At 48.4% G+C, this 16,076-nt stretch overlaps 1 protein-coding gene across 3 annotated transcripts in view; it reads right to left on the reverse strand.

Annotated features, from left to right (window-relative positions):
- TLN2 (talin 2) overlaps positions 1 to 16,076 on the reverse strand; it is a 412,543-nt gene that overhangs the window by 4,924 nt on the left and 391,543 nt on the right. For 2 of the 3 annotated variants that reach the window (XM_055129220.1, XM_055129221.1), the window contains 5 exons: positions 15,533 to 15,657; positions 5,695 to 5,820; positions 3,654 to 3,716; positions 3,334 to 3,561; positions 1,032 to 1,157 (listed from right to left, as the gene is read on the reverse strand). In XM_055129220.1, the coding sequence (XP_054985195.1) occupies positions 1,032 to 1,157; positions 3,334 to 3,561; positions 3,654 to 3,716; positions 5,695 to 5,820; positions 15,533 to 15,657 (668 nt within the window). The remainder of the gene's footprint in view (positions 1 to 1,031; positions 1,158 to 3,333; positions 3,562 to 3,653; positions 3,717 to 5,694; positions 5,821 to 15,532; positions 15,658 to 16,076) is intronic. The other variant, XM_004616684.2, reaches the window with a different exon arrangement.

Consider the following 16,076-nt stretch of genomic DNA (forward strand, 5'->3'; position numbering starts at 1 on the left):
GGTATGGTCTGAGGAATATTATTTAAGAGGTATATTTGTGTTCAAAAAAGTCTATATGTATATTATATATATATTTCTTTTGTATGGGTCTTTTCTTAGAGCCTTTTATTAGGCTATTAAGCATTGATCAGCACTGAAGTACCCTGAGGTGGTGGCAGAAAGCAGTATTTCCTAAACTGATATGACTAGGGATCTTTTTCTTTCTGGAAATTCTTAGGGAACAAGTGGAACAAGTCCTGGATTCTAGCAAAAGTACAAAAAGGACCCTGTACATAAGTTGTACTTCAGCAAGAGTGAGGGGATATGAGAATGAGTAAGTTTAGTAATGGGGCTTCAGGGCTCACAGTGCAAAGATTACTTCATAAAATGTATTTATAGAAACACACACCCCAAACTGCACACCTGAGTTGTTGAAATTTCCTCCTCACTCCCCCACACACAAAAAATGCAGTCTTGCATAAGCAAGAATCCCTTCAATTCTCATTAAATTTCTGGAATAGGTTACCATTCATTGTCTCTGTAGGGTCAACTGCAGTTATAGCACCACAGGCATAATTTGATTTAAATGGCAATCATTGCTATCCTTCTATTTCTATTCTTCACTTTTATTATACTAGAACCCCTGGCTTTAACTAGGGCCATGGCTACTCAGAAAAAAGGCTATATTTCCCCAAACACTTTGTTGATCATGTGACTTAGTGCCGGTCAATGGCATGTGAGAGGCAGTGACGAATGCAAACTTGTGTTTGCCCTCTGGTTCCTCTTCCTGCTCGCTATTAATTATTGAACCATCTTTGGCCAAGAGGCCAAAGGCAACACTTCAGGGATGGCAAATCAATAGCCAGATGGAACATAGGTTCTCAGGCACAAAAGAATTCTAGACTGCTGACCAGAGAGTTATTACCAGAGATCCCTATGTTATATGAAAGAGAAATAAATTTCCATCTAAGTCACTGTTTGTTCTGTCTCTGCTGTCACAGTGTCTACCATGGGGTCTGTCTTAGATCCAGAGTTTGGATTGAGTCACAAACCTGCGCAATACCCCCTACAAACTTTGTTTTCACTACGACATCATCATCATCAGCTTTGCCAAAGGCAGCCTTCTGGGCAGCACGAACAAGATTGTCTGAGGCTCGTTTCACAGCATTTCCTGCCACCTGGAGAAGGCACAAAACATATCATTAGAAACAGCCATCGGGGTCTTGCAGGAACAGACACAGAGGGACAATTCTTGAGACTAGAAACTGATTTATCAGTCACAACGAAGAAGCTGTCTCTAGTTAGCACCATTTGTTTATCCATCTCCTCATTATCGACTGGACCAACTCTGGTCCCAGCCTAAGTGTGGCTACTTCACAGATGATTGAGGTCCAGTTTCTGGCCCTCAAGGAACACATACTTTTGAGGGTTATTATAAATACATAAATAACTGACTGTAGCAACATGTTTAGCAGAAGCACATTCAAGGTCTGCATCGTTGGTTGAGAGACCCACTTCTACTTACACACAGGAAGCAGACAGGCCCAAGGCCTTGGAAGGCATCACTTTCCCCGTCTATCTCGGCCCTTTCCTCTCCCCTTCCCTGATTCTCTGGATGGCTCTGAGCTGGTTTCTTTGCTGATCTTGCTCGTGGCTGCTTGCTTCCCCTCTGGAAAGTGAGTAGCAGGAGGGAGCTTGGGGGCTGTGACTTGCATCTGCATGCCCAGTGCCTGGCACAGAGGCGGCCCAGGTGGCATCAAAGTGGCTGAGGGCAACCATGGGGGAGGCTCGAGAAGGGACAGGGGGAGGCCGTGACAGGCAAAGAGTCCACATCCTCATCAAGAGGCCTTTGTGGGGTCAGGCGTCAATCTGCCTTTCTGATGTGGAAACTGAGGCCTCATAAATGGCCAAAGACCCTGAAGCTAGTGACTTGCAGAGCTGGGGTCAGGGAGTAGGATCTGTCTAGTCCTGGAAAATCTCCCAGCTGAAGTCAAAACACGCACAGGGCAGTGGGCCAGTTCCATCGGGAATAGTGGCCTGGTCCTGCCTGCAGTCCTGGCCCTGGCCACACAGCTTATCTCCATCCATGTCACGTTGGGGCAACACAGTACGGAGCTTGGAGCCACCACGTGCCCAATTCACACCAGAGCAGGGTCAGAACTGAAGTTTCTCTTCACAAATGATATTTACTCAGAAGTGCCCCTACCACTTACTTATCTGTGCAGGCCCCAGTGTCCCTCAGAGTCAAATCAAGGGTCAGGGCCCAAACACCATAAATGTGCTTCAAAGTCAGAGGAGAACCCCGAGTCCTAGTGGAATTGCTCAACTCTTTCTGCCAGTATTATCTTATTTATCATGCACATAAACATTTTTAGCAACATAATTTGTATTATAATACTTATAACAAGAATCTACAAAACTGGAAATCAAACCCAATATACAAGGCATAGGAGAATTCTGGCACAATCAGTTGATGCAACACATATCATGCAATCATAAAAAATGAGACTATGAGAAATGGAGTGGTTAGCTTTGCACAAGAAATCATGAAGGGCTTTCTTCAAGAAAAAAAGATAGGTATGATAGAGTATTAAGTAGGGAAACACAAGACGTCTCCTGTCTGGGGATTACAATGAGACAAAACTATTTTAAATATAAATAGAAACAGGAAGAACCAAGTGATAAACCTGAGGTGTGAGGATGTGGAAGTTACTAGGGTTCTCACTGAATTTTGTACTTCCTGTCCTTCTTTTTGTTTAAATACTTCAATAATGAAACCAACCAGGAAAAGGTCATTGCCCCAGAGGGAAGTGACTGTTACCTTCCTAGGCATGCTCTTGGGGCTCTGGAAGAACTCACCAACAGGCTCACGTTAATGGTTATATCCTTTTTTGCTCCCCTTTTGGGCACACACTGGTGTAAGCAACCTCTAGGGTGCATGAGAAGCAGAGATTATAAAAGGGGTCCCTGCACAAAGGAAGCACGCAGACTTGTCAAAGGCAAACATAAAGAAGAATGTGGTGACTCCAGGAAACAGGGTCCTCAGAGGGGTCCAGCCAGGGTCTCTGTTAGAACAGAGGCCTGACCATGTGACCATCAAGGAGGGCCTCCCACAGAGATGACGTTAGCCGGGAGTCTGAGAGCACAAGGGAGCAGCTCTCCAGGTTGGGCTGGGGTAGGAGAGGGCCAGGCTTCCAGGGTGAGGGGGACTCCAGTTACATGGGATTGGTGGGGTTGCAGGTATAGGATGCATGGCTGCAGATGGCCGAATATGAGGAGAGGTGGAGAGAACCAGTGATGGACAGCCAGGTGGATCATGCCAGAAAGAGAGGCTGTCCCCTGGGCGACACTTACCCGCTCCAACAGCAGTGCTTTCCCACCAGCATCTGAGACCATTACCTGTAGGCGCCTCATGGCCTCCGAGTCCTGGTCAGCCTTCACCTTGCAGGCCACGAGCAGCTGGGCTGTGGATGCAGCAACCTGCTTGGCGGATGAGATGAGCTTCTCCTCACTGGCGTGGCCCTGGACCGAGGCGTTGGCTGCCTCGCACAGGCTGCTGGTTGCAGCTGCCACCATTCTGGCCTGGGGACAGTCAGTGGAGAGGTGAGCCCAAGGCCCACACTCCCCTCCAGGGATCCCACAGACTAACGGGGCAGAAGGAGAAGGGTACTCACGGCAGAAATCAGGCCCTGGGACCACTGTCCGTCATCAGCAGCATTGGCAGGAATGGAGCCCACCTGGAGGAGGGAGGGAGACACATGTGGTGACGAGGCCGGCCCCTGGGCCCCTCTCCCTGAAGCTTGAGAGAAGGCACCTCAGTCATAAGGAGAGAGCCCTTCTCCCCACAGGACACATTAGCAGGGTCCCCAAACCCAGGTGGTCAATCAGGAGCACTCAGAATGACCTCAGTCCAATGGTCAGGAGCATGTGTTTCCAGAATATTGGCTGGACTGAATCACATGCTCAACTTCATGTCCAACTCAGGACTCCTCTTCTGGGTCTGGCAGGTTCTAAATCTCTCCTGGGGACTGACCCCAGGGCCATCGTGGGATCTCTCAGGTAGGTGAAATAGTTGCAGGAGTGGTTGAAGTGGTTGTCCATCTCCTCCTAAACAGCTGAGCTTGTCTAAGACCATTTTGTCAGGGGTGGAAAGAAAAGTGCGAGGCTTGAAGTTTCATGATCTGTTTCCACTTAGAAGTCATGTCACCAAGGGCAGTGTTTTCTCTCCAGACGCAGAGGAAGTCGGGATGGGAGGATTTGGATTTGGGAGAGGTGCTGGGACAAGCATCTCAAGGGAATTAGTTGTGGGGTGTTTCCTGGGTTGTCACTCCACCCCAGGGCATGGCAAGTGGCAGATAAAACTCCAAGGTCCTGCCTGTAACCCTAAAGCTCACCTGAGTCCAGATGAAGCCCTTCTAACTTATAAAGATATTTTTTTCTTACCTGGCAGTGCTCAGATCTCATCTCTGTCTCTGCACTCAGGAATCACTCCTGGGAGTACTCAGAGAACCATATGGGATTCTGGGGATTGAATCTGGGTTGCCATGTGCAAAACAAGTGCCCTCCATGCTATACTATTGCTTGGACCCCTTCTTCCCTAACTTTAAAATGCTCCCAAGGTAAGTTCCTGGGGAGACAGAGGTACTAATACCGCCTACATCCAGCACGGACTATCTGAAATCCAGATGACCCTTCATCAGTGAGGAAATAAAGTGGACATTCTAGGTAGGTATTCTTCTCTGGTCTGGGCATACTGGTGGGTTAACAGATACTTGATGAGAAGGCCTGGCACTATGACTGATGTGCAGGGTAAGCACAAAGGGATGCAGGCTAGCTGGGAAGATGTACAGTGTGCTCATGTTGAATAATATGTCACAAGGTGATGTAGAAAGTGGACCCAAAGTGAGTGGGTTGGATTAAGACATGGCAACACTCACAAAAGTCTTTCTGGAGGAAGACATGGGCCACTGGTTAGGTATAATTATCTGTCCTCATTCCAAGTTCTGAGGATCTGTGTGTGTCCGCTGACAGAGTCCTTTTCATGTCAGAGTGACTGGCAAATATGGTAACAAATGACCACAGCCTAGAGTTTCCAGTGGTTTCTCTCAGAGCCTGTCCACAAGTGCCACATGAATGGGTGGCTCTGAGATGTAAAGGAATGATAGGACAGACACACAGAATGCTTTGTGTTAGTAACCATCCCCTAGCTAAGACAGCTCTAGGATACAACAAACCCTCCATTCATGGAAAAGGAACAATTCTATGGTGCCAATGTGGAGAGTAAGGGTGGCTGGAGAGATATAGTTTTGAAACCTCATCTACTTTTGACCAAGGGACTCTGCAAAACACGAGCTGCCAAGTTGAGTAGTGCTCTCAGCTCCGCACGCTACAGAGATGAATGGGGTCACTTGCACTGCATCCCGGACATCTGGGTCCTAAAGCATTTCTCCCTGAAATTCTCTGTCTTTAAACAACTCAGTGTCTGAGTCTGGCCTAAGCACAGTCTGCAGGGCACTCTCTGTAACAAGAAGCAGGCGGGAGTCCCCAAAGAAAACCTTCATTCTGTTTGTGTACTTCAAGCAAAGAGTCGGCAGAGTATCTGTGAGTGAAGGTGCAGCTATGGGCTTCCTGCAGCCTTTGCCCTCCTCCCCAGCCCCTGGGGGGACTCTTGTGACTTAGCTGCCTGTGCTTGCCCAGGCAGGCACGCCAACCCACCTTTCCTTGGGCCACCAGCTCTCTCTGGGCTGCCGAGGCTGATTTGACCAGAGCACTGGTGGCAGCAGCAATCGACTTAGCAGCTTCCAAGATCTGTTCTTCAAAATCCAGAGTCTCGTCTGCTTGCTATAACCAAAAGAGAAGAGTGTCATAGAGGCTCATGGCCATGGAGGGTGCTTTCTGCTGGCAAATTACTTACTGCTCTGTCACCTGGCTCTTCTTCCATCCTTTGCTTTCCTGTGGACAAACCATGGCCCAGGTGGAGAGGTGGAAGTTAGCAGGGTGCTGCCCCCCACCCCACAAACTCTAAAAGGTTAAAACAGGCAGGATTCACACCCTGCATGAATTTGAAACGGGGAGAGGCAAAGATAGGTGATTTTTCCTCATTAGAATCTTTAAGGAGACACACCCACTGTGATTAAAGTATGCAGAAATGATTCCCTCAGCATCCATGCAAAATCAAAATGATGAAAAAATAAAGGCCAGAGGGCAGAGTTGCATAGTTTTGCAGTGCTTAAGGCTCAGTCACAGGTTAAATAGGGGGGAAGGGGACAAAAGCTATTGGACAGTGGGTAGAGCACTTGTTGTGAACTCATCCCACCTGATTCAATCCCTGGAATGATAGATGGTCCCCTGAGTGAAAAGCCAGGAGTAAGCCCTGAGCACCACTGAGTTCAGCCCCCAAACAACAACAAAAAGGAAAAGAAAAGAAAAAGAAAGAAAGAACAAAAGAAAAGACAAAAAAGGGAGAGGACTATGCTGAGAAAACTTTAGTCTTCTAAGGTAAAAACAGAAACCACATAGCATTTGCATTTCTGCAGTTGAACATGTAATCCCATCCCAACGAAGTATCACGCAGGGAGTGGAAAAGAAATTTAGGCAATCTACCCAGAGGTGGAACTTATTGTATGATGCTCAGTTCCAGCTGGGGAGGAAACTAGTTGGGAATAGCCAAGAGATGAAGACAGGCTCCAGACTCACCACCACCATGTCTCCTGCTGCCCAAACAAGCAGAAGAGGAGCATATGCAAGTGGGGTGAGTGAGGGCATCACGATGGGAGGTGGTGAGCTAGATGTGGCCTGCAGGGGTCCTTCCCTGGAGATTTTGTGAAGCAAAATCACTAGGTTCTGTTTCCCGAGGAGACTAGATGCTGAGATGTGGCTTTGAGAGGAGCTGATCAAGCATTCTAACACATTTCTTTGTGTGTTTGGTATAAAAGACATAGAAACTTAGGACTGGCCCTTTGAGCCAGTTTAAGTGTATGGCTGAGTGGTGCCTAGGAGCATTTGCAGTGTTGGACTTGTGAGCCTTTGGGCCAAGCATTTGTTAGGCACAGCTGTGAGCAAGGACTAGCAGAGGAAGCTCCAGCATCATCCTTTTCTATGCTCCTGTTTACAATGGGAGCAGGGAGGTGTTAGGAGGTGCACACTGGGACCACGGGCATATGCAGCCCTAAGAGTCAGCATGAGATGAAACCTAAACATCTCATTCCATGTGACATGGCTGTGGTTAGACCATACTATATCCAGGATATTTCAGAGGAGCACAGGTGCGGACCATACAGGTGGGGAAGGGGAGTCATGGTATGAGACTAGTGGGCCAGCAGGTAGGACGGAGGCCACAGGGAGGAAGTAAGGCCAGAGTAAGGTGGAGAAACACAGGCCATGCTGTCCTCATGGCACTAGAGGACAAGAGCACCAGCTCTGAGTAGCTGGAGAACTGAGAAGCTGTGGAATGATCCTCAGGATGACCCAAGGCTACAGTCCTTTTCAGTGTCAGTGTTTTTGTTGGGTGGATACTTTGGAAGCCACCCACTGTGAGTTGGGGACAGAGACAGGCTCAGCCTAGTGAGCATGAGCTGCAGCTCCTCCTACGACCCTCCTTGGGAACAGAGTGCAGAGCATGCACGTGGAACATTCAGGACAGCGCTAGATTCTTTGGGTTCCCTTTGAAGGAGTACAGGGGAGAGTGGCAGAGTGTGACATTGGTCGCCCAAACCCAAAGAAGTTCCTGAGAAGACACTGGCACAAAAGGCCCCATTTCACCGTTCAAAATAAATGGTCGAGTTCTGACAAGTGTTTGAATGAAGGGATTGTTTTCTGGAAATTTATTCTGCAGAAGGAAGCCAGACACAGAATAAACTAAGGTTCTAAGGAAATATCAGAATTTGGGGGTCCAGAGAGACCACTCCGCATCTTGTAAGTGGGTCTCTGAACACCTCTTCAAAGTATCTAGGACCTGAGCTCCAAATAAACCCTGGGTCAAGTAAACCTGACCCCAGTAACTCTGGGCTCCAAGTAACCCTTTCTTAGTCTTGTTTCTCAATTTTGAGACTCACAAAGGCTAAATCTCCTCAAAGGTAGGTACTGGGACTGAGCACCCACAGACAGGAGAGGACCATCTCATCACAGCCAGTCAAGGGTTCACCCACCTGTCCCACTGCCCTCAGCCTATTTTGTTTTTTTTCCTTTTGGTAAATTACATACTTGAAATAGATACTTAACTTGGACATAGTTTCAACACCCACAGACTTTTCTTGCAATAATGAACTAACATGGTTGCCTCTGGCAAATTTTCTTTTTCTTTTCATAAAATTTCTGTGCTTTAAAATAAATCCTGCAGAAAGCCACATTTGCTCTGATTACAACATTGCAGAGAATATCCTGAGGAAGGGTAACAGGACGAAGGGGTGCTGTGGAAACCCAACTGCTCGTGTGCTGGTGTTTCCTGCAGGTTTCTCAGAGGACTGAATGTCCCTCGCCCTATCTCCCTAGAAAATAGGGCCTACAAGGGATGTTTACACACACCATTCAACCCTTGTCTAGAGGAACATGAGATCACCATGAAACTTAGAAAGCTGAAAGCACCCACTCAGTGTTCCTGCCAGGGTAGAGGATGGAATGTGGGAGAGAAGTAGAAAGGCAGCAAGAATGGGTGGACTCACACCTGAGCTCAGAATAAAGGAAGCGCATGTGGTGGGATGTGTCTGGTGGATAGGGTCAGAGTTAGAATTCAGGATTTGTTTGTGTTCCCATCCCTTCACAGCTTGGAGAAAGGGGAGACGGTGTGAAACAAGAGGACATGGAAAGAATCAGAGCGCTGGCACGTGCCCAGGCAGTGGATGTCTCCTGGGGCCCATGTTCCCTCCTTCACAGAGGCTCATCCTGCTCATCTCTTGTTTGTTTTGGGGTCATGTTCAGTTGTTTTCAGAGCTCACTCCAAACTCTGCTCTCAGGGGTCACTCTTGGTGGGCTTGGGGGACTATATGGGGTACTGGGGATAGAACCTGGGCTAGCCACATACAAGTCAAGGCCTTACCTGCGATACTATTTCTCCAACCTCCCTCCTTTTTTTTTTTGCCTCTAGTTTCTTAAGGACCTCTTGGCTGAGATCTTCATTGACTTGATCAGTGGAGCCAAGATCTATTGCTTTGGCTTATCATGACTGAGGACAGTGAAAATAGCTCCAGAGGGGTTGTGCTAACATTAGAGCCATTAAAATGGCCAAAGTGCTCTCTAGATGGTCATGCTGAATCCTCTCACCTGGCTGCTTTTATTTCTTTGAAATTACAACATCAATTATAGACAACAAGCTTAAGAAAAAGTTCTCAGTAAAGAGGTCGTCCTGAGAGCTGTGGCCTTTGGTAAGTCAGGGTGGGTCTGGAAATCTTTAGTTCAAAATGCAGGATATGGGTTTCTAGGCAGCCTGGACCAAGGAGAACATACTCCAGGCCACAAAACTCCCAGACTACAACCTCACTGTGAGGGTGCTGTGTCCTTCATACACATGCCTCTAGTGGAATCTCAGGGGACACACTCATGAGATAAATGTTTGCCAAATGAATGCAAAATCCATTCCTGGCAAGTCTCTAGACCTGAGCCAGAGGAGAATTCACATGGCACTAAAAGAAAAGCAAGGGGCAGACTTCCATTCCTGCAGCCATGGTCAGACAACACTCAGGCACATGCAGGCACACACTGGCTCCAGCCCTGCTCAGAGCCAGGGTACAGTCACTGTGAAATCTGTCTGCGGTGGTCTCGCTCTGCTGCTCAGGAGCGTCTGTCTGCAGTGGCCTCACTCCACTTTGGGGGAGTGTCTGTCTGCATGGCCTTGCTCCACTGTGTCTGCATGGAGTCTCCCTCTGAAGCTCCCAAGTCACCACAGAATAGCCACATGTAACTGGCATGCTATCAGCTGCACTTTATCGTTGGGGCTGGGTAAAAGGAGCCTTGAGCACCAAGGGTCAGCTCGGCACTGGGTCAGGGCAGCTGTGGCTTTGGACTGCTGCCTCTTGCCGGTCTTCCCTCCTGAACATGAAGTGGTCAGGAGGTGCAGGGTGCCAAGGGGGATACCCTTAGGTTTCCCACTCCTTGGCCCCTCTCGAGGGGCTGCTCTCAAGCTGGTGCCTACAAGGCTACACCGTCTACACTCTGATCTCAGCTGTGTGACCTGGCATTCACTGAGCCAATCTGCAGATTTCCAGACTGATGGAGGAGGCAGGCCTGCTCGAACCACTGCTGCCAACAGTGTGGGAGCCCTGAAAGACTCATCTGATGAGAAAGTTACATGAGACACATGAGACAGAGATACAGACAGAGATATCAGAAACACAGATGGACAAATAGACAGGTACACGAGAGAGACACACCACATACACACACCCACACACACAAACACACTGACTCTCAGGGGTGCTTTTTTTGGTTTGTTTATGTTTTGGGCCACGCCCAGCTCTGCTCAGGGGTTACTCCTGGTTCTATGCTCTGGGATCACTCCTTGTGGGGCTCAGGAGACAATACGGAATGCTGGGGATCAAACCTGGGTCTGCCGCATTTTAGACAAATGCCTTACCAGCTGGACTATCACTCTAGCTTCAGGGATGCTCTTTAACTCACCTCTTTCCTTCCTCACATCCCTGAACTAGCAGCAAACTGGCCCTTTCCCCAAGAGCAGAGCTCAGAGCCCCCTGCTGAGAAAGCAGGAGGAACTGACACATGATTCATGGCTCTGCTAGGACAGGAGGTCAGAGCCACCACAAGAGTTGTGATGTGTCAGAAAAAAAATGTTGCATAATCTCAAACTCCCGGCTGTGAAATCTCCTTTATCTAAATACGATCATCCTCAACAGACAAATGTGCCTATGATAGGAAGTTCAACAGACAGTGCATCCTGATTAGATATGATTAATAAAACCACAAAGGGAAGTGACTTGGACTGATTCTCCCTAAAAGATAGTTTGTTGTTGTTGTTGTTTGGGGGCCACACCCAGTGGTGCTCAGGGCTTATACACCTGACCAAGATTTAGATGAAGCCCAGCCTCTCACCAGCCAGTTGGCAGGGCTGACTTGGTTTATATATTTTAGTACCATAGATGGAGAGAAAAGGTACAGTTATTTGTCATTACATTGGATATGCCAAAAACAGTAACAATAAGTCTCTCAATGAGACGTTACTGGTGCCCACTCGAACAAATCGATGAGCAACGGGATGACAGTGACAGTGACATTTTCTCTGAAACCTTAATAATGAAATCATGAATTTCTAAATAGAAGATAAGGATACCAATGAATATAAGTGAAATAAAAATCTAGATGTTTCTGGAGGTAATAATTCCATATCAGAAACATGGACTAGAAAGTTCCATTTTCTCCCCCATCAAATATATTTCTTAAGAAACCATGTCATGGCACACGAGTCAGCTGCACATTACATTGTATGCTGCCATGAATCAGCAGTGATTGGGACTGGTCTCTACAGTACACAAAGCAATGCAGCACTCTTGGTACAGTCCCCAAAGGCTCCAAGAAGAAACGGACACACACAGTGAGGTGCAGCGAGTACCTTGTCTTTTGAAACTACCCTGAGCACGTTCTTCCCTACTGCCTCATTGATTAGATTAGGACCCCCGGAGACAGGGCAAGACACTGTAGGAATATGTTTGATATATAGTTGGATTAAATAACAACCTAATATATCAAACATATCACACAGAGGCCTGCAGAAAAGGCATCCAGGTTTGACTGAGCGAGGACAGGCACGATGTGGAAGTCCACAGTTGTGGGGATGGTCACTATGTCCTTCACTGGCCTGGGCAGCCAGTGTGCCTGTGCGTATGGCCGTGATGCCACTAACGATGCTGCAGGCATAATCTCACACGGTCTGTGGACCACTTTCCAAGCAAGCAGTGGGTGCAGTAGAGCACAGTAGTTGGGTGTCTATGTCTGGGAGAATCCAGGCAAAAGAGAGTCTGTCATTTTAGGGGTCTGAGTTGAGAATAGACCAGGAGCCATGTTTATTTATTTTCTTTGAGGGGAGGGGATTTAGTCACACCTGCAGTGCTCAGGTTTTATTCCTGGTTCTATGCTCCTCACTCCTGGTGGTGCTTGGAGGACCAAATAAAGGACCAAACCCAGACTGGCCTCAGGCAAGCAGTATCTGACTGGTCCCAGGAACCATTTTTACAAACACATGGGTGGTCCAGCTTTTTTCTTGGGGAAGCCACACCTTCCTCAGGGCTTTACTACTAGCTCTGTACTCAGGGGTCACTCCTGGCAGTTTCAGAGAACCACGTTTGTTTTTTTAAAAGGCAACTGGAAATGTGCTGAGCAAAGCAATTGAAACAAAACATATTGTCTGTCACCCCAACCTTTCCTCAAAGCAGTGTTCCCTATAGAAGGTAGGTTTGTACTCCCTGTGCTAGGTTACATATTTGTGTGCAAAGCAACAAGGATGGGGATGAGAGAGCAGCAGCACCCCCTGCGGAATAATTTGATTTTCTGAGTAAGGGAAGGAATGGAGAACAGTGTAGGTACGGTGATTTGGAAAGCTGTTTTCAATCAAGGAATTAAATTTCTTTACTCAAATAAGGCAGAGAGAGTCCATGCAGAGGGAAGTATCTTGGGCTGATTCTTCCTAAAAGATATTTTTGTTTTTATTTGGGGACCATGCCCAGCAGTGCTCAGGGCTTATACTCTGGACTCTTCAGGGATCATTCCTGGCAGGGCTCAGGGACAGGGATAGAACGTGGGTTGGTCACTTGCAAGGGAAGCGCCTTGCCTGCTGTATTATTTGTCAGAGACTTTTCTGAGCGTTTTCTAGATAATACAGCCCCTGTGGTAGGTGGGAGCCTCCAGTGAAAAGGTGGAGACCAACAGAGCACTGTGAGGCCAGTACAGCAGTTCACTCAGGAGGGCAGGAAGGAATGGAGAGTCCCATCAACTGCTCTCACCGTGGATGTCTCAGCTTCTCACACAGTCTTGCACTGTGAACTCAAAGGCCCGCTGCTTCCTTGCAGCAGCCATGGCTAATTGTAAACACCTTATTGGACAAACTCTAACACACAGACCCTCCCACGGCCCCGTTTCACCTTCATTCCTGGACATTCCCCACTGTGTCCCCCGAAGAACAGTAAGGCTTTCCCCATTAGGATCGTGGCTCTAAGGCGCGTGTGCTACTGTGTCCTGCTGGGCTCTCTTCCCTGAATGTCTCCTCCCTGCTACCACTGGGTATTTGCACATTTTCTCCAAGGGACTCACACGCACAGCCAACTTCCCTGCCTCTGAACTTCCTGCCATGTAAGTCTCCAAAGGAGGCAAAGCCACAAAGTGCCCTGAGGGCCACTGGGAGGCCATAGGGACTGGTGTGGAGTGGATACTGGGACACACAGCTTGGACCTACTCTCAGCACCCCCTGTGCCCCCGCCCCCGCCCCCCGCACAGCCTGCACCAGAACACGGCTTCACTTGGAGTTGACTCCTGGATGCAGCCCTGAGGGGAAGTGGAGGAAGTTGCCTCTGACCCACATTGCAGGAGCAGAAAGGACAGCCTGGATCTGCCCCTGCCCCACCCCCTCCCCGCCAGGACAGGCACCTAGAAGCACACCCGAGCTCCAGCAGCCCTAGAGTTCTGTTCTGTGCGGCAAAGGCTGTTGGCTTTTGGCACTTGCCCTGCTTTTCATTTCAGCTAGTTTGGGTGCCTGTGGTGCTATGACCAAGTACATGAAATAGTGCCTGGCAGAACAGGCTCACTTCACCGTCCCCACAGCCAGACTGGGACAAAGCCATGGATCATTCATTGCTTTTCAGCTCAAGCAGCATCAGATGAGTGAGAGGCTGGTAGAGGGAGGCCAGGAAGGAGAGAGACCAGTGCCCAGAAGGCCCCTCAGGAGGGACAGTGGTGAAGGGAACACTCAGATTATGGCGAATGCCTTTATGTAACAGGCCGTGCTATTTTCCAGGACACCGAGGGTGGTATCCATGGTCTCCTAGACAGGTCAGTTCCCTAGGAGCTGATCTGTGACACATCTAAGCAGAAGAAGTCCCCAGAGTACAGGGGCACCTCTGTGACTATCTCCATGGTGGCTTTTCCAGGGATACTTTCATTAGGGTTACACTGTGCCCATGGGGCAGAAACAGTGACAGAAGCAGAGATAAACCTTAAGCCTCCACTCTGCTCTCAAGGATAATCAGGAAAACCTCAGTCCTCCAGAGAATACCTGGGGGCACCCTGGGGCCAAAGCCAACTTGCTTCCAAGAGCTGCATCGAAGTTGTTTATGCAGGGCCTGGGTTCCAAGTGTGAGCATGGGTCAGGCAGGTGCTGAGAATTGGCTTGCAGCACACTCAGGTTCACCTCACACATGGCAGGGCTCATATAAAACTTGGGGTGGTCTGTAGTGGCCCAGCACTTGGGTGCCATCCTTAGCTCTTGCAGACAAGCTGCAACTATGGGCAGCCTGCATGAGGGCCGGGGAAGGAGGTGTGCAGCTCGTTGAGGGAAAGAGCCAGATTTGGCTTTATATTGCACATGGGTCCTTGGAAGGGATGTCAGCAAGCAGATTCTGCAGGGTCTGGCTTGATCAGAAATTAAAAGAGGCTTTCCTGGGATCCTGCTGGCACCTCATGATGGAGCTGTGGGGCCTGGCAGAAGTCAAGCTTCAATGAGGCCGATGACACCCTATTTGCTCTCCATGTGATATTTTACCATTCCATTATTTAGTCATAAATAAATAGACTGTTATTGTTATTTAGTAATGGTTGCCCCTATCACTTTCTCCCCCCTTTTCTTTTGTTTTGTGTCATACTTGGTCCTGTACTCAGGGATCACTCCTTGGCAGGGCTCGGAGGACCCTATAGGGTAATGGGGGTGATCCTCGGTCAGCCACAAGTAAGGCCAGCACCCTACTATCTCTCTGTTTACCCCTGCCCCATTGCTTGCATTTAACACATCTCTTTCCTTTAAATGGTTCTTTCCCTTAACATACACTCATTATTTTAAGTTATAAACATTCATTGTGATGATAAGAAAGGAAGGAAAGAAGGAAAGAAGAAAGGAAGGAAAGAAGAAAGAGAAAGAAAGAAAAGAAAATAAGAAAGAGGAAAGAGAGAAAGAAAATTAGAAAACCATAGCATATACTGGACCTGTCTGCTACTGTGCTGCTTCAAAGTTCTCATGGCACCTCATAGTTGTCCACTTGCATGAAGACAGACCCAACACTAACTGTTGCTTTGCAGCATCGCATGGCAGAAAGTGGAAAACAAAGGGTATCCCTTGCCCTACAGGTAAAGACCATGGGAAGTCCAGCCCTCACTTCACACTTGATGGGGTGAAATTAAGCCTGAGACACTTGTTTTCCTCTGAACCCCAAAGGCACGAAAGCTTGAAAGTGTGCCCCCACTCCAAGAGCTTCTCTGTGCCCGTGAAAGCTGGCACCGAAGGACAGGCTGCTGAGGATTCAGCTCACTCCAGGCAGGGACCAGGCTCCCCAAGACCCCCAGGCACCTCCTACCAACCCTGCGAGGGCCAGGGACAGCAGGCCAGCAGCTGCACATGGACACTCACTTTTGGCTTTGCTCTCGGCTTCAGCTGCTCCAACTTCTTAGCGGCAGCCTCAATGGACGCTGCTGCCCCCAGCAATTCTGTTTCTGCAATGACGGTTGGGTCTTCGGGATCCACCCACTCTGACCCTGCAATCAAAGAGGGTCATTCTCATTTTCCCTTGTGACTGCTGTAGTATTCCACTGTGTAGATGTACCCTGTTTCTTTACCCAGTGAAGTCATGAAATTTGCTTATACATGGATGGAAATGGAGAGTATCATACTGAGTGAAATGAGAGTCAGAATGAGAAGCACAGACAGAATGACTGCACTCATCTGTGAAATATAAAAAATACATTGTATGAGAAGAATATCTAAGGAGAGAATAAAAACAGCACCCAGGAGGACTGGCCCATGGTTGGAAGTTTGCCACAAATGTGTTTGTTCATGTGTGTGGTGGAGGGGGGGGGGCGGGGGTTGGGGGTGGCATGGAGGTCAGTTAGGATAGAGAAGGGACCAATAAGAGTTGGAAATGATCACTCTGGACAAGAATTGAATGCTGAAAGTA

The sequence above is a fragment of the Sorex araneus genome, chromosome 2 (assembly GCF_027595985.1).
Source record: "Sorex araneus isolate mSorAra2 chromosome 2, mSorAra2.pri, whole genome shotgun sequence".
Lineage (NCBI taxonomy): Eukaryota > Metazoa > Chordata > Mammalia > Eulipotyphla > Soricidae > Sorex > Sorex araneus.